The sequence below is a fragment of the Lissotriton vulgaris genome, chromosome 3_1 (assembly GCF_964263255.1).
Source record: "Lissotriton vulgaris chromosome 3_1, aLisVul1.2, whole genome shotgun sequence".
NCBI classification, from domain to species: Eukaryota; Metazoa; Chordata; class Amphibia; order Caudata; family Salamandridae; genus Lissotriton; species Lissotriton vulgaris.
The window spans coordinates 390,992,810-391,008,473 of NC_141689.1; the positions used below are offsets into that span (position 1 = coordinate 390,992,810).

General features: G+C 41.2%; 1 protein-coding gene across 1 annotated transcript in view; it reads right to left on the bottom strand.

Annotated features, from left to right (window-relative positions):
* Positions 1 to 15,664, bottom strand: part of EMB (embigin) — a 115,077-nt gene that overhangs the window by 48,996 nt on the left and 50,417 nt on the right. The window contains exons 4-5 of the mRNA XM_086960611.1: positions 8,974 to 9,062; positions 678 to 805 (exon numbers count right to left, since the gene is read on the bottom strand). Coding sequence (XP_086816737.1) covers positions 678 to 805; positions 8,974 to 9,062 — 217 coding nt within the window. The remainder of the gene's footprint in view (positions 1 to 677; positions 806 to 8,973; positions 9,063 to 15,664) is intronic.

The following is a 15,664-nucleotide window of genomic DNA, read 5'->3' on the forward strand; positions in this document are numbered from 1 at the left end:
TCCATCAAAGCATGATTGAATATGGGGGAATTTGTTAGGTCAGCAGGAATACTATCTCCTGTCTGATTGTATTTTGTGACAACATCTCCTACCCAGTTATTCGCCTTACAGTACTTTATGGGTCTGCCCTGTGCTGTACCCTATTTGATCCCCTATGTATCAAAACAGAAGTTGTTTTATTGTACTAAAACTCACTAAAATATTTGGTTATAAAAAACAATAAGGTTGCCTGAATCGATGCAGTGAGCTTACCCATGGTGTATATTTTGGCAGTGGAGAGTAGATTTAAATTGAATGGGTATAGGAATCAGCTATGGGAGTGGTGTTTGCTTTTTCAACAGGGGGAATCTAGCAATACATATAATTGGGTCTGGATATTTTTACATCAACAGTCTTGATCTAACATTAGTTAGGTCTCTGATAGGGTATGTTGATTATTTCAGAAGGCAAGGGGAGTTTGCAGTGCTGAGTCAGAAGTTTGAGGTAGATTCATCTATTACCTTTTGATCTTCTGGAGAAAGGAAATTATGAAATCTGTGAAATGAATTATAAGCACATAATCAAATGAGGTTAACCACTTAATTTCTCAATTTGTAAGTTAAATCATATGCTGTTCTGAGGATCCATTAATGTATATTCCAACATTCATTATTAATTTATAGTTAATAATATTTTACCTTGTTGTTTTCTTCATTCCGATACCAGATCCATTCCACAGGTTTGTGTTTTGCAGCATCACATTTCATTACAACAGTATCGCTTTCATAACTAACCATTGGCTTATCTCCTCCCTTTACCTTGGGCACTAAGAGGAAATAAAGGAAACTTTAAAAATCCACAAATAAAACTATTTTTTCTAAATCTCACTTACATTTGTCTGAAAGCACTGAACTTTTTTCAGTGGCATATTTTCTGTATACTTCACATTTTTATGCCATAAAGCATTTAATTTCTGAGCTTAGTTTGTGAAATCAGTTCCAATTGTGACTCTTTTCAAAACATGAAATGGAGGTTACGTATTCTTTGTGTATTATATTTATTTTATTAAAGTTCTTGTACAACCAGTGTATGCTTTAATGTACTGCTTGAATAAGGCGGGGGAGCACTGCAGGCTGGAAAGTTCTATTCATTCTTGGCCAAATGCTTGCTCAAAGAGATTCTGCTTTCAGATGTTTATAGTATTTTGTGAAAAACATCTTGAGGCACAGAGGCACAACAAGTCACCAACATAATGAGGTGCACAGAGTGCATTGATCCTTTGCCAAACCATCTGTATCTGTAAGGGGCAAAAGCGGCAATGTGTTCGTAACCATGCCTGTCCTTCTGGGCCATCCTCATGTAACATATCAAATGGCAAAGCCATTGAAAAGAATTAAGCACTCCTCAAAGTTTCAACTTGACTATCCATCTTCACTGCAATAATTGTTTCAGTGAAACTACATTGGATCAAACTCTACATGGAAAGCAAAAAATAGAGATGAAATGGAGAGGAGTGGGAGTAGTATGTGTTTCTAGGGGACGTCGTAAGAAAGTATCATTACATACATGCTTATTGGTGACAGCCACAGTATTTTCTTCCTTTCTAAACTACTCAATTCAAAAGCCAGCAGTGACACAGAAGTAAAATGCACAGCATATCCCTCAATAACAAAAACACATTTATAGGATTAAATCTCTAAGTAAACCAGGTTTCACCACATGAAAGGGGACCAGGATACATACACACAACAGGGGAAGGAAACCTCTGAAAGAAGTTCCCAAGACATTTTGAACAGTACTACTTTAAGAAAGAAAGAGGTTAGGTTCTCATAATTGCAGTGCATAGACCTTTTAAGCAGCTGTAACAGGGACACAATAATAACTTGCGAAAACTTTCATTAGTATTTTCAAGGAAGTTTGTTTACCTAGTTTCCATTTTTTGCCATTTTATAAAACAAAAATCAAAAAAAGTTTATGATTTTCTGTCTGCATGTATCTTTAAAAATGGAAATCAGATCTTTAATTAAATATTGAACAATTTGAGAGGGCATGGTCCATTAATATAATAAATATATAGAGCTCCCATGTTAAGAACACTGTCAAACTAGAGTTGTGTTAGCTCACTCTCTGCCATGAAGGAAAGATGTGTGTATTTTAATGGAAGGTTGCCTCTTGTAGGTCTAATGTGATTTTCAAATGCATGTGTGGGCAGTTTTCATGCTTACAAATCAGGCGAAAGGAGTGCTGGCTCATCTTCTGCCAGAAGGCATAAAACTGGGAAGATGTGCAAATGGCAATGAAATCCACTAACTGGTGTTGGGACATAACGTCTGGCTAGAGGAGGCAAGATATGAATACGCAATGGGTGAGACTATGGGCTGGAAATGGACAAAGCCAGGTCATATTTTATTCGGGAAGAAAATAAAAAAGGGGTTTTGGGTGAAAGGGCTTGGAAAGAAACTTCATAATGACTCTTCTAATGGTAGTACTTAGCCCCCAGTTCCATGCACAACACAATATGACAACTAACCTTATGCATAGATGTGTGCATTGGATGGTGTTGCCCTAAGAGACAGGAGGCCTGGTGCTGAGGTAGGTAATGCTTGGGCTCAAGCAGAGGGGGTTCAACAGGAGTATAAAAAACAGAGTTGCACCAGGCACTAATAGGTGAGTAGGAATTCCCTTTGTAAGAAACATACATGCCATCGACCCCCCCTCCCACCATTTCACATACCTTTAGTACAGAAACCTCATATTTAGTCAAAACCTTTTCCTTTCTCTCGCTATAAAGTATCTTTTAGTCCAATGCAACCTGATGGGTATATAACATACTCTCTATTCCAAGCACAACACCCCCTGCACCATTGGACTTCCCAAGTGTTGCTGAATACAGAATAAAATAAATCCTGATTAAAGAAGTTATTGTCTATCTGGGACAATCCTTAATTGTCTGACATTAAGGATTGCCCTTTCTAAAGCAGCAATTGGGGACAGGGATAGACAAAGTGCAGATCTGCCGTAGAAACTTCCTCACTTTGAACAACAGGAACTACAGTCTTACCCTTTACCCCTCCTACCTATCAAATGGCTAGTGGCATGTACTTTTAGAGTCAGCTATGGCAGTGCTTGCAAACAACTTTGTAGAAGCCATTGATAACAGTTCACAAAATTTCTAAAAGTACCAATGACTACGTCCTCCTCATTTCACTGACTGTCTCCAGCTTCCAGCACCAGGACTGCAGGCAATACACGGCCACTATCTGTGGAAGGTATCCTCAACCCCATCTTGAGCCATGCCACCACATGGGGCATCCCACATGAATCCCACTTAACTTTTTTAATTACAGCACTGGGCCAAATTTTAAGGGTGAACATCAGAAGACATCCACTCAAGGATTTGTGAAATCTGATTTTCAATGTCTGCATTTTTCACCCTCTGTACACTTCCACACTGCTATGAGAATGAGGTTACTGCGCATAGCCTAAACCTCTCAATATTTCAATATATATGCGTTCAGCTATAACTTTAAGATTCCAGCCCTTGATCTGGTCAGCCCTTCTTGCTAAATCGGTGGTCCAAAGAGGATAGATTATTTGCCTGATTCTATTGTTCATCAAAGGTACCTAATAAAGCACGATCCCATATACAAATAGTGTTTCTTTCTACAGTTTTGCATCCTCAGATTGCATACAATCTCAAAAAAGCCTCCTATGTATTTCCAGAAAAACTGACCTGGACTTACAACTTTCAATTACTGATTCTCTTCTTTCAAATGAACATCCCAATAATTCTATCCTCTCCATGCCCCATCTCTCTGAGCAGAACCTACTCTAAGTAACTGGCATGTTTTCTTTAATCCTTATTACTGTATTTCTGAAAATTGCCCATGTCTCATTTCAAAGATCACAACCCCTCCTTTAAATGTCATACCCCTGCAACATAATAGTACCATATCTTCTGTAGCTCATCTATTTACCCACTCCCCCATTAAAGAAAATCTGACAAGTACATAGAAACTGGAGTAACTGCATGCAATGAGTTCCTTAAAAACACAAGACTAATCCCAATAATCAGCGTAACCACTGTAAGCATACTGCCAGGCATAAAGCCCTTCAAGACCCAAGCAGATGTGTGTGCCATATACATACGATTACAATACAATACAATTATATAATCCCCTGGCCACACTGGTACTAAAACCATAGTATTCAGCAGTCAGGCAGTCAATTGTAGTTCATGCAGCCTGCATAATAATTCCCTTATATTGCTCGATACCATTGCACACTATGTCCGCTTCTTGACATCTCACAATGACATTCAGATATGGAATGAAATTTTAAAAAGTCCATCCCAGCAGATCCCTTTACCATTCCTCCCTCCAACTTATAACTTCTAAAGACCATTACCTTTAAACAAAATACCTTAGAATTGACAACCCTGTTTAGTATCCAGCTAAATTGACTATGATCATAAATAATACCATACAGTTACCTGCAGAGCTGCTCAAAGCTTCCAGCTTACTGAAAATCATAAACTGCACACCTTTCTTTCACACTCATTTATCCATCACACTGCTAGGCACTGTGCCCAATATCACGATTAATTAATTAATTAATTGTGTGCTTATATAGCGCTGGAATCACTCCCGAAGGGGTACCTCCGCGCTTCGACCACTGCAAAACCCTTCCTGGTTTCCCTGAGAGATGGTCCCTTAATGGGTATCTCCAGGGTGAGACCAGGCATCCCCGGCGGTCTGGTGGGGCCGTTAGTGAAGATGAGGCAAGCTAATGCCCAGAGTTGCCGAGTGTGATCGCTGATCAGAGTGGGCACCGAGACGAGAGAATTATCGAGTCCACTGACCCTGGTCCAGAAACCTGCCGCATCGGGAATCGAACCCTGTCCCGGGCCGTCCTCAGCTCTCGTGTCTGCCGCCTCTAACCAGTGAGCCACACTACTTCACCTAAGTGATCCTGGCATGGCTACTACACATAGAATCCAAAAAAAGACAACACCCTTGCAATACCATACATTGAAAATATTGCACCATTCAGAATTAACATTATATTGGCAATACAGTGATCCAATTTATTTGACCCCTTAAAAACAGATATTCTCCTTCTGTGAAAGATAATTAATAGGTGAGCTCAAATACGGCCCCAAAGTCAGTAGCAAATGTTTGTAAATAAAGTCATATTTTTGCTTGATTTTGTGTAATACAAGATGAGTAATTTCTACGTGCATATCTAAATGTAACTGGCTGAGAATGAGTATAGAAAATATTTAATTGCTCTTACTAAACTTTTTGGAAATGGCAGAGCTATACATGCAATTCAATTCTGAGAACACGGTTTACTTGTTATAAGAAATGGTAACAAGATTGCACTTTACTGAATCAGTTATTAAGAAAACTGATTCAACAATGCTTTTTAACAAATGGTGTTTTATTCTCAAATGATAACTTTTGCATAATTAAGTATTGTTCTCTTTTTTTTTACTTCAGCTACCCGGACAGTACAATCTAGAATGTTACTTACTATTCAAATAATAAACATTTCACTGTTTGAAATAAAACCTTTCAGCATGCCTACCTAAAAACATACCTGTAATATACAAATACATAAAGAGTAAAGATGTATATGGTTATATATTGCCATGTAGGGGTTGTGGTCACATTTACAAGGCCTTATGGGCACATGCATCAACGATCATTGCATCCGCAAACGGTGTGAATCGCAATTTTCTGCCATTTGCGAATGCAATTATCAAAATTGGAATGCATCATGTATTTCGCAATTTTAGGAATCGCAATCATGTTGCGATTTCTAAAATTGCGATTGCATTTAAGAAATCGCAATATCAGATTTCTTAAATGCAATGCATGATCATTTTTAAATTGCGAATTTTCAATTTGGAAGCGGTAAATTAGCATGAGGTTGGACCTCATGCTAATTTACCGAAACCTTCAAACCTGCACAAAAATGCATTTTTTAATGTTGCATTTTACACACACACATGTCCTTGGGACATGTGTGTGTGTGTAAGTTGCACTTAGGAATAATTTCAGGGGTGCAGGGAGGGGTTCTTTGGATCCCCCCTGCACCCTTGAAATTGCATTTTCAATTGCGATTCGCAAATTGAAAATTGAAAATTGTAAATGCCTTCCCATTGATTCCTATGGGCCTCTTGGCCCATAGGAATCAATGGGAAGGGTTTTCCTTAATTGCGATTTGCAAATTGTGAATCGCAATTAAGGAAAATTACCGAATCGCAAAAAAAAAATGCGATTTTTTCATGCATTGCCGTTTGCGATTTCAAAATTGCAATTCCTTAATTTTCGCAATTTTGGAATCGCAAACGGAACCGTTGATGCATGTGGCCGTTAGTCTTAGGTTTCATGATGTTGCCATACCCCACCGTGGAAATAATGGAACATTTAACACAGTGAGCAGTTATGTAACAATATGATATTGTGCATAAGTGAATACATATAAAATAGGCACAATGACTAAGAAGGAAATGATATTTGGTTGTTAGTTGTGAAAGAAAAACCTTTAGCTCAAAATTGAATTTGAAAACTGGATTGACTAAGACCTATAATATCTGTTAAATTTATATTACTGAAGGCATAGATCATATACATCCACAGCAGACTAATTGAATAGATTAGTGGTTATATCAGAAGGGTAGGACTCCACATTTTAATGTTTAAACCAATATTTGAAATAATAGAGTTTTCCTCACAGTTAAACGTATATTCATGATATGATCCTACGTTGACCAAACACAAAAGTTACGTAAGGAGATGAGCAAAATGGGTTCTTCCCCATTTAATCCCCCTGGATCTTTTGCTTTTAGGACCACCTGACTTATGAACGACTACTGTGAGTAGGCCTCTCTACCTTAGTCTCACTGACTGTAAGCCTTGTTGAAATGGATTGAAAGTGCTAATCCCCAATGTCCACCTTTTAAGATAAAGTCCGCTGCTGAACAACCAGGGTAAGAGGAACTGGGCTGGTTGCTTGAAAACATGTGTGCATGAGAGTGTGGGCTGAGTGTATGAGACAACAATCTAACTCAACTTGGCATTTGCGCACAGGTAGCCTGACGCAGAAGGAATCTTTCATGGATTGGTTCTGACCTGTGCAGGCCTTAGAATATGAATAGGCATAAATAGTGTGAGTATGTACCTCTGTAGTGCTTAGAGAATTACGCCAAGTGCTTTACTTTATTATTTACTTTATTATACACTACAGGCAAAAGCTGCATCAAAGTGCAGTTTTGCCATAGTTAGGCATATGGACAAGAGTGACACTCAAATCCAATTCTAAATCAGGAAAATCGAAGGCAGATCTGACATTCATTTTCACATATCTTCACCACATGGGACTCTTCAAGATGTATCCCTCTTCTCTGACTCATATCCTAATTAGATTTGAGACTTTGAATCACCCCGATGGGCCACTTCAATTACCCTGCTGGCCAGATGGAGGATCAAAGGCCATTAGCAGTCTGCTCCTGACAGAAGAAAGGGTGAAAAGAATCTGCATCTTCTAATAACTTTTCACACTGCATGTGGCCAGGAAAGGCTAACCCTCACAGAAACAAAGGCAGGTATCCAGATACCTGGAGCCAGCCACAGGAAGGACAGCCCTTTGAAATTTGGAAGGGAAGGTACCAGGTATCTGTGGCAATTGGGGGCATAGAAGATGTTTCAACAGACCAGTTGACAGCACAATCTGAGAAACTCTCAAAATGATGTGCAGGAAAGTTGAGGCATGGGTGGAGTGGTGGTGTACCCTTAGGATTGGGCAAAGGGGCCTTGTTTCTGAAAATGTACACCCCCTCTTAAAAACTCCAGCACAAAAAAAGACTTTGGAGAACTGTATGGCCCAGGGTAAGCAGCACCAGATGAATGCCAAGTGGGAGATGGGGTAACACCCGACTCCACAGCAAAGATAGACTTAAGGACTTTTGATTTCACTAGGACTAGGTACGGCAGAGGGATGCATCTAGATCTTCTGTGGATTGGGTTCGCATGAGTGTGACATCTAAAGGAGGGTGCTCCTAACTTCTGTTATCTTGCAGGTGATCTGCAAGTTTCCAATAGAGGGTTTAGGAAAATGAGGGTGCAGACATTGAGGGCACACTGCCTTGAGGGAAGACATGGAGGGCACACTGCCTTGGGAGTTTGGGGGGGCAGCTGAGGAAGACTCCATGCCTAGGCGAAGTGCCAGGCGTCCAGACAGGCAACAGGTCATGTGCAAGGAGGGACTGCAGTGTAAATTAGGCTTTCCAAGACGTTCACAATTTAGAGGCCAGGAAACCTGAAGAAATTACTCCTGGTGGAAAACGAAGCTTTACCCGTGCAGATAATCATCACAGACATTAATGAATTTCCTTGTAAGATGGTATTATCTTCAGTGATTTAATGATGGTGCATTTAGTTTAGCGTGACTTATTTCTGCTTTGATTAATGATTTGAAATCCTACAGCACCTCAATATATTGTGTCTAGTAGATGTGGAAGGTTTTGTGGTTATAGGTTTCAGTGCTTGCAAATGGAGCAAACTGTTAACATAACCTAAGTCAACATAGGTTTTTCCAACAGCCTTCACATATATATTTGTGAATTAATATGTCTTACTGAGTAGTTTGTTCGTAATAAAGTACTTTTCATTTTCCGAAGTAAAGGCACTGAACAACTAATTAATTAATTATTGGGTGTTTGTCGGCCTGCGGTACTAGTCCATGCCACCTCCCCCGAGTAGGCCTTGGACTGGTCTGCCTTCCTACTCAGAGAGTCGAATGCTACATCAGGGTACGTGGTTCCCAGTAAATGAAAGGGTGCAGACTTATTACTTGTGAAGGACTCGCATCCTTTCTAATAACCCACTTTATTAAAGAAGAGTTTGTCTAATGCTCTTAGATGGAAATATGGAGAGGACTCACAATTATAGAACGTACTAATAATGAAACACTGTAAGGGGTGCTTACCTTTTAAATTAAATATTGCCTTGGCCTCCAATGTAGATTTAAATATGCAGGTGTAATTACCAAGCTTGCTGCTATCGCTAACATCAAACCTATGAAAACAGAAATCACAAATCTATTAATAATTGCTTCGTAGCACATTAAAATAGAAAGAGACAAGGCATATCAGACAAAGGTCCTGATTGACAAAGATAAATATACATGTGTATATGGATTCAGGTGTAAAGCTACTCCTACACCTAGATGTAACTTTTTTGCTATTCACTATTTTGAAGTTGATATTTATATCTAAGTGTAACCTTACATGTCTTCATTCCCTGAAATTAGTAGGTGGATCCTTCTACAACACAATTTTCAAGAGGAAAATTGTTACTAGGAAATTCTAGTTATTTTTTTTAAAGAAATATTTAAAAATAATGTATTGTTCAATAGAATTTTCAGGAACTTAAAATAACATGAAAATCATAACAAAGCTTTAAAAACAAATTAAAAAACAAATTGTGTATTCAATAATAAAATAATTTAATTATATTATTGTCATTTATAAATAATTTATACATATTTTGAAACAATATTTTAGATAATTATAATTATTACATTTTTAAATTAAGATTATTAACACATTTTAATTCATTTCAAAAATAATAATTATTCATATTTTAGATAATATGCATAATTTAAATGTCTAACTATTTCAAATAATTCAACAGCTGTTCTTATAGGGTGCTATTTTAAATCCCTGCCTCAAATATTTTCTATGGAAGTGTTTTGCAGTACAGGTGGTTTGTGAGTGTTTGATTGGTTCAGATGCTCCGTCCATTACCACCCCCTTTTGTACCGCTTTTGGCCGCCATAAGTGTGGCAGGGTATGCTCAGACGTGAGTCCCTTGCTCACTTTGCCACTGGATTCAAGCAAGCCGGACTGAAGACGGCTGGAATGCCAGAAACCGGTCCTCGGAAGCTTGTTTCCGGTCCAGGGAAGGCATGGCTTGGCAGTTCGGGCTGGACTGTTCCCATGAGGCACAGGGCCAGACTGATTTGCATATATCCATGTCTGAACTGGGGTGGCAGAGTGGGCTAAAGAACGGTGATAGATTAAACCCAGATCATTTGACTGGGTGTGAGTGTTTGATTGGTTCAGATGCTCCGTTCATTACCACCCCCTTTTGTACCGCTTTTAGCCGCCATAAGTGTGGCAGGGTATGCTCAGACGTGAGTCCCTTGCTCACTTTGCCACTGGATTCAAGCAAGCCGGGCTGAAGACTGCTGGAATGCCAGAAATAGGTCCTCGGAAGCTTGTTTCCGGTCCAGGGAAGGCATGGCTTGGGAGGTCGGGCTGGACTGTTCCCATGAGGCACAGGGTCAGACTGATTTGCATATAGCCATGTCTGAACTAGGGTGGCAGAGTGGGCTAAAGAACGGTGATGGATTAAACCCAGATCTTTTGACTGTGTGTGAGTGTTTGATTGGTTCAGATGCTCTGTCCATTACCACCCCCTTTTGTACCGCGTTGATTTACACCAAGGCTGGACAGGAGCACATTTATACTTTTTTGTGACACTTTTAGGGGTGTAGTAACTGTAGAAGTAGATTTTGTGAAGCTCAATGGGCTTGCTTATACAAAACAGACACCCACACATGAGTAAATCCCTCCCAAACTCCTTCTAAAACGTCCCATAACCCAACTCATCGTAAGTATTTATTCCCTATTTTCCCACCACTCCCTGTGATCTCTCCCACATTACTACAAATTAGTATACTTATGTGATGATCTCCACACAGAAAAAATAGGTGATGCAGAGGTCTATGGCCAAAGATTTGTGAAGTGCATGTTGTATGCAGGTTGTGATTTTGGCCCTAGATAACTTCCCATTAGTTTGATATTGCATTTTAAACCACTGAAAGTGTTCACGAGGACTAATGTACTGTATTTAAACTCTGTGAACTTCAAAAAAGAATGTTTCAACTGACCATGCAAATGGAAGATTTCATATGGTAGCACAGCCAATGTTCTACTATGTGGTATTTGAAGAAATGCACTTAGATGAAAATGGCACAGCTATAAACATTTTATAGTATTTTACTCCCAGAAAATCATGATGGTAAAATAAATAGCTATTTGCTGTTTTATTGTTAAGGATTAGGGCTATTATAAACTTCTATAGTGGATGCTGGCATATTCCATGAAACTCATCACAACAATATTAAAAGAAAATAAAGCTTCAGAATCAGAGCCTCTGTTCGCTAACTTTGTCGTTTATCTGAGAGACAAACTGAGATATTTTCCAAATAGCAAAGTAATGTCAAAAATACATACTCCAAGCAATAGTAGAAAATACCTTCAAGATGAAGTGTTGGAAGAAACTGAAAATGATCTATTCACTGACCCACTGAAATTTTACCTGAGTAATAATCAAACACATAAGTTGTCAGCTACCCACTATAGTAAACAAGCACAAGCAAAGCCAATAGCTCTAGATTTAGTGTGCTAACGCTGGCAAATATCCATGCTCCAATGATGTTGAAGCAGATCGATTGGCTTTGCGAACTATACTGGAATTATTTATTTTACAAAAATGAGCAAATTGTTAATAGCACTGTATGCTTGTGATCGTTTAACAATTGTGACAAAAATCTGTGTCCCTTCAAATTTGTTGACACAAAACCTTCATGCGCACTTTGCATGTTTTCCACCCAGCTGTATTGCCAGGTACCCACTCCCTGTCTGAGTGCCGAACCAGGGTGCTCAGACCAATCCCAACGCTGCTGTCATGCTGGTGACAGCAGTGTTGTGATTGGCTAGGGAAGCCTGTGTGCTGCCTGCTTCCTGGAGACTACTTTCTTTATGTTTTAGTTTTTTATAATGCCCCCCTCCCCCCAGCCTCACCACTACATTTCTCTAGCAGCTGCTACTTATTGTTTCTATGCTACTTCATGTGGGCCATCATTATTATGATGGAGCTAGCTGTCACTGTTTGTGAAACCTAACTAGTGCAACACTCGCTCTAATGCTGCTTAACAGAATGCATGGAATATTTTGACTAGACCTCCATAGCTTTTTTCTAGCTTGCGAGGGAAGATATTGTAGACTCCTGAAATGTAGTGTTTTTTCCTTCAAGTGTCATTGTATTGCGAAATCAGTGTTTTAAGGTAAAGAAAGAGTCTTGGACGTGCATCTAAATAAAGATTGGCTTAATCGGTAGTAATAAGTACACAACGTGACACTGGTCTTTAAACTAAATATAGAATAAAGACAATGTTTTCTTGGTGCGGTGGCCAAAAGATGGATGAATTATATACAGGCTGTTTAAATGACCGCAGTGTCGAATGTGGAACGGAAGTTTCAGCTGCTCAAGGCCGATCCCACGTACCGAAAGCGGAATGTGCTCTCTCCGAATGTCTCGTGAACTGTTTTGTGAAAGGGCAATGAGTTCATGTTCATGAACATGACTGTGCTCGGCCGAAAAGCATCTGCGAACATTTGTTTTTCTTGAGGAAATAAACACAAACTGAGAAAAGACTCCTGGAGTGAGCGCATTCTCCTTTTTGCTGCGTGTGGACGGCTTTGGGAACATACTGTATATTCACTGGGGAGTAACATTGAAGTTAATTACTGTCCTTTCACAATATAGTCATTTATCACTTGAAATTGTATGTTTACAAATGTTTGCCTCCAGGTGCCCCTGTCGCTGGAGGTGGTATTGAACTGTAAGGTTGTTCTACTTTCAGAGCCCTGGTCTTACCTTGGAATACTCGTCCAAAAGGGCCTGGGGTTTGTTTTGAGTCCTGCAGACACACAACCTGTCTTGTAAGGACATGAGCATTCAGTGTTAACTGTTAATGTTGTAAGTCCTTAGCTCTGTCTTACTGCAGAGGAGTACCAAGAAACAAATTTGCTATCTTTGAAATTTATGAATTTGTAATTTGATTAATAGGTACACATGTATGCATCTGTGGAGTCTGTATGTGAGCCATACACAGAGCTAATGAATCTGGATAGTAGGTGCTCTACAGGCTTACAAAGTATATGAAAAAATTATTACCTAAATAATACACATTGTGAATTCACAAAATGTCAATGGAAAAGTCTGGGGTCCGGGGAGGTGGACAGTGGCATGCATCCAAAAGATATCGAAAGCAGCTCAGCCAAGGTCAAAAACAAATCCTGCATGATCCCGACAAGCTGTCCCGTGGAGAGACGCTGTTGTGGGAGGCACTTCGAGTGACTGGGGTGCAGCGGGACCTTCCTGGGTCTGACTTTGGAGGTATAGAGAAAGCAGCCTAGATGGTGAGGAGGAGCCTAAGTTGGGTCTTGCTGCGAGGGAAGAGCATTGAGCAGTGCATAGTCCCAGGCCCAGAGATGAGCTGGGTGGTTCTTGTGGGAAAGGTTTGTTGCTCAGATCTTGACCCCTGGAGGAGTGGCTGACCTGTACCGGTTTAGTATGCTGGGCCTTGGTGGGTGGGGCTGCTTATGGGCCTAGCAGAGAAGCGACGGCCTGGAGGAGAGATCAGCCAGGACAGGGCTGCCATGGAATGCATCACGGAGTGCAGACACTCCAGAAGAATGTGAAAAAAGGCCTCTGTCCCTGGTGGTCCAGAGTGATATATTTGCCCGGATTGAGGAAGGACTGGCTGGACTAGGTGGGCTAGGATTGGAGGGAATAACTGGCCCACACAGGGGCAGGGGGAGCCATGGGCGAGTGCTGCTGTTCTGGGGGCACAGGGTTGTTGGATCACCTAGGGGAGCACTCTGGTCCACCCCCCTTTTTCCCCACTACCCCAGGAGACTGCTGGACTCCTGCCTGGAATAGTACAGGTGACGATGGAACCACCATTTGTAGTTGTGGGTGTGACAGCAGACTTATCAACAATGAGAGGAGCCGGGGGGCTATTTTTTACGGGGTCCAGTGTATAAGCCCTGATACTATGATAAACAAAAAGGATACACTGTTCCCCAAAAGAGAAGGGTGGGTGTAGGAGAACCAAGCAGAAGAGGCGACGGGGAAATTCCTCTTTCGGAACTAAAACCCCCACACACCCAGCAAGCTAGGTGTCATGCTTCATCGTCTGGGTTTTGCTCCTCGTCAGACTGGCGGTGCAATGTCTGACGGGGCCCCATAAAGGGGCTCTTTATCGGAGATCTTTTGTTCCTGCCAATTGGTGCATGTGGGTATGAGGGTGTTAGGGGAAGTGTAGGCATGAGAGGTGGGTGATAATTAAAAAAGGTTAGGTAATCCACAAGGCATTTTAATGGTGTGGGTAACTACCTTAATATAAACAGTGAAGGGAAAAATAACACACTGGTGCAATGATCCAGTGGTGTATATTCTACCTAGTGGTCGACATGTTTCATGCTCTTATAGCAATTCATCAGGACCTAGAAAGTACAAACTGTGCTACACAAAGTGGTAGGAGCAATACTACCTTCCACTGGATACTTAGGGGCAGGCCTCAGGGTCCTGCTGTGTCCTAGTGGGACCCTACTAAGATCACTAGCGGGCTTCAACAGTCTTCTCCCGTGTAATGGCACCTTAGTGGCAGGTACCAGTACCGCTGGGCGGCCAACGAACATAAACCTACCCACAAGTGGTTGGGGGGGCAAACAACGAGAAGCCGGAACCAACAGACTGAGCGCTGATGAACACCTACATCTTTCCCCACCTTCATGAAGTGATTTATTTGAGTGCAGTGATGTCCGTGGTTGATACAAAAAAGAAAATTTGAGACAATTGCACCAGAGACTGTGCCCTTTATGGATTAGAGGACCGAACACTGGCCTTTATTATGAAGCTGGTTATTGTGAGGTGAAAGTAGACCTACATATTGTTTGCAGGCTAGTCCTCCCCTCTCCCTACGACCTTTTTTGAGATCTTGCTAACTCCATGGGCATAACAGGAGGTTTTCCACTTCTAATGCCACCTTATAGGTTCAAAACTATTCAAGTCTAGGATCAACATTAGGAGAGGGCTGCTGAGGAGCCCCGGGCCTACTGAGATTTTGTTGGGATAGTGGATGGCCGAACCCTTTTTATGGCCATGGATAAACACCCACCATCCGGTAAATAGGGCCAACTGGATAAATATGCCCAGTCAGATTCAACTGGACAAGCACAGTCGGTGATGGCACTTGAGGGGTCTTCAATATAGCGTGGACCAGCAGTGTCTTTTACTTTAGTGAAGCCACAATCTTGCAGGTCATCATTGCATCTAGGGAATGTAAATGTAAATGTGTAAATGTGTGTGTCTTGTAAAGCGCAGTGCTACCCGGAGGCGTCCTGGCCCGGGACCAGGGTTTAATTCCCCGCCTCGGCGGGTCTTGGGCTCAAAAATTCCTCGGACCTGACAAATCTCGCCTCGGTGCCTATTCCAATCATGGTGTCCCACTCTGCAACTCTGGGCAATAGCTTGCTTAATCTCCACAACGGCCCCCACAACGCTAAGGATGCCTGGCCTCCACCTTGGGGGTGCCCAGGAGTGGATGCCTCACAGGGAAAGCCAGGATGGGTGCCACAGCAGTATTCGTACAAGCGCCTTGAGACCCTTGCGGGTGAGTAGTGCGCTATACAAGTATCAATTTACAATTCTACTGTGAGATGTTCCCTCCTGGATATCTCCAAGGTGAAACCAGGCATCCCCGGCGTTTGTGGGGGGCCGTTGTGGAGATGAGGCAAGCTAATGCCCAGAGTTGCCAAGTG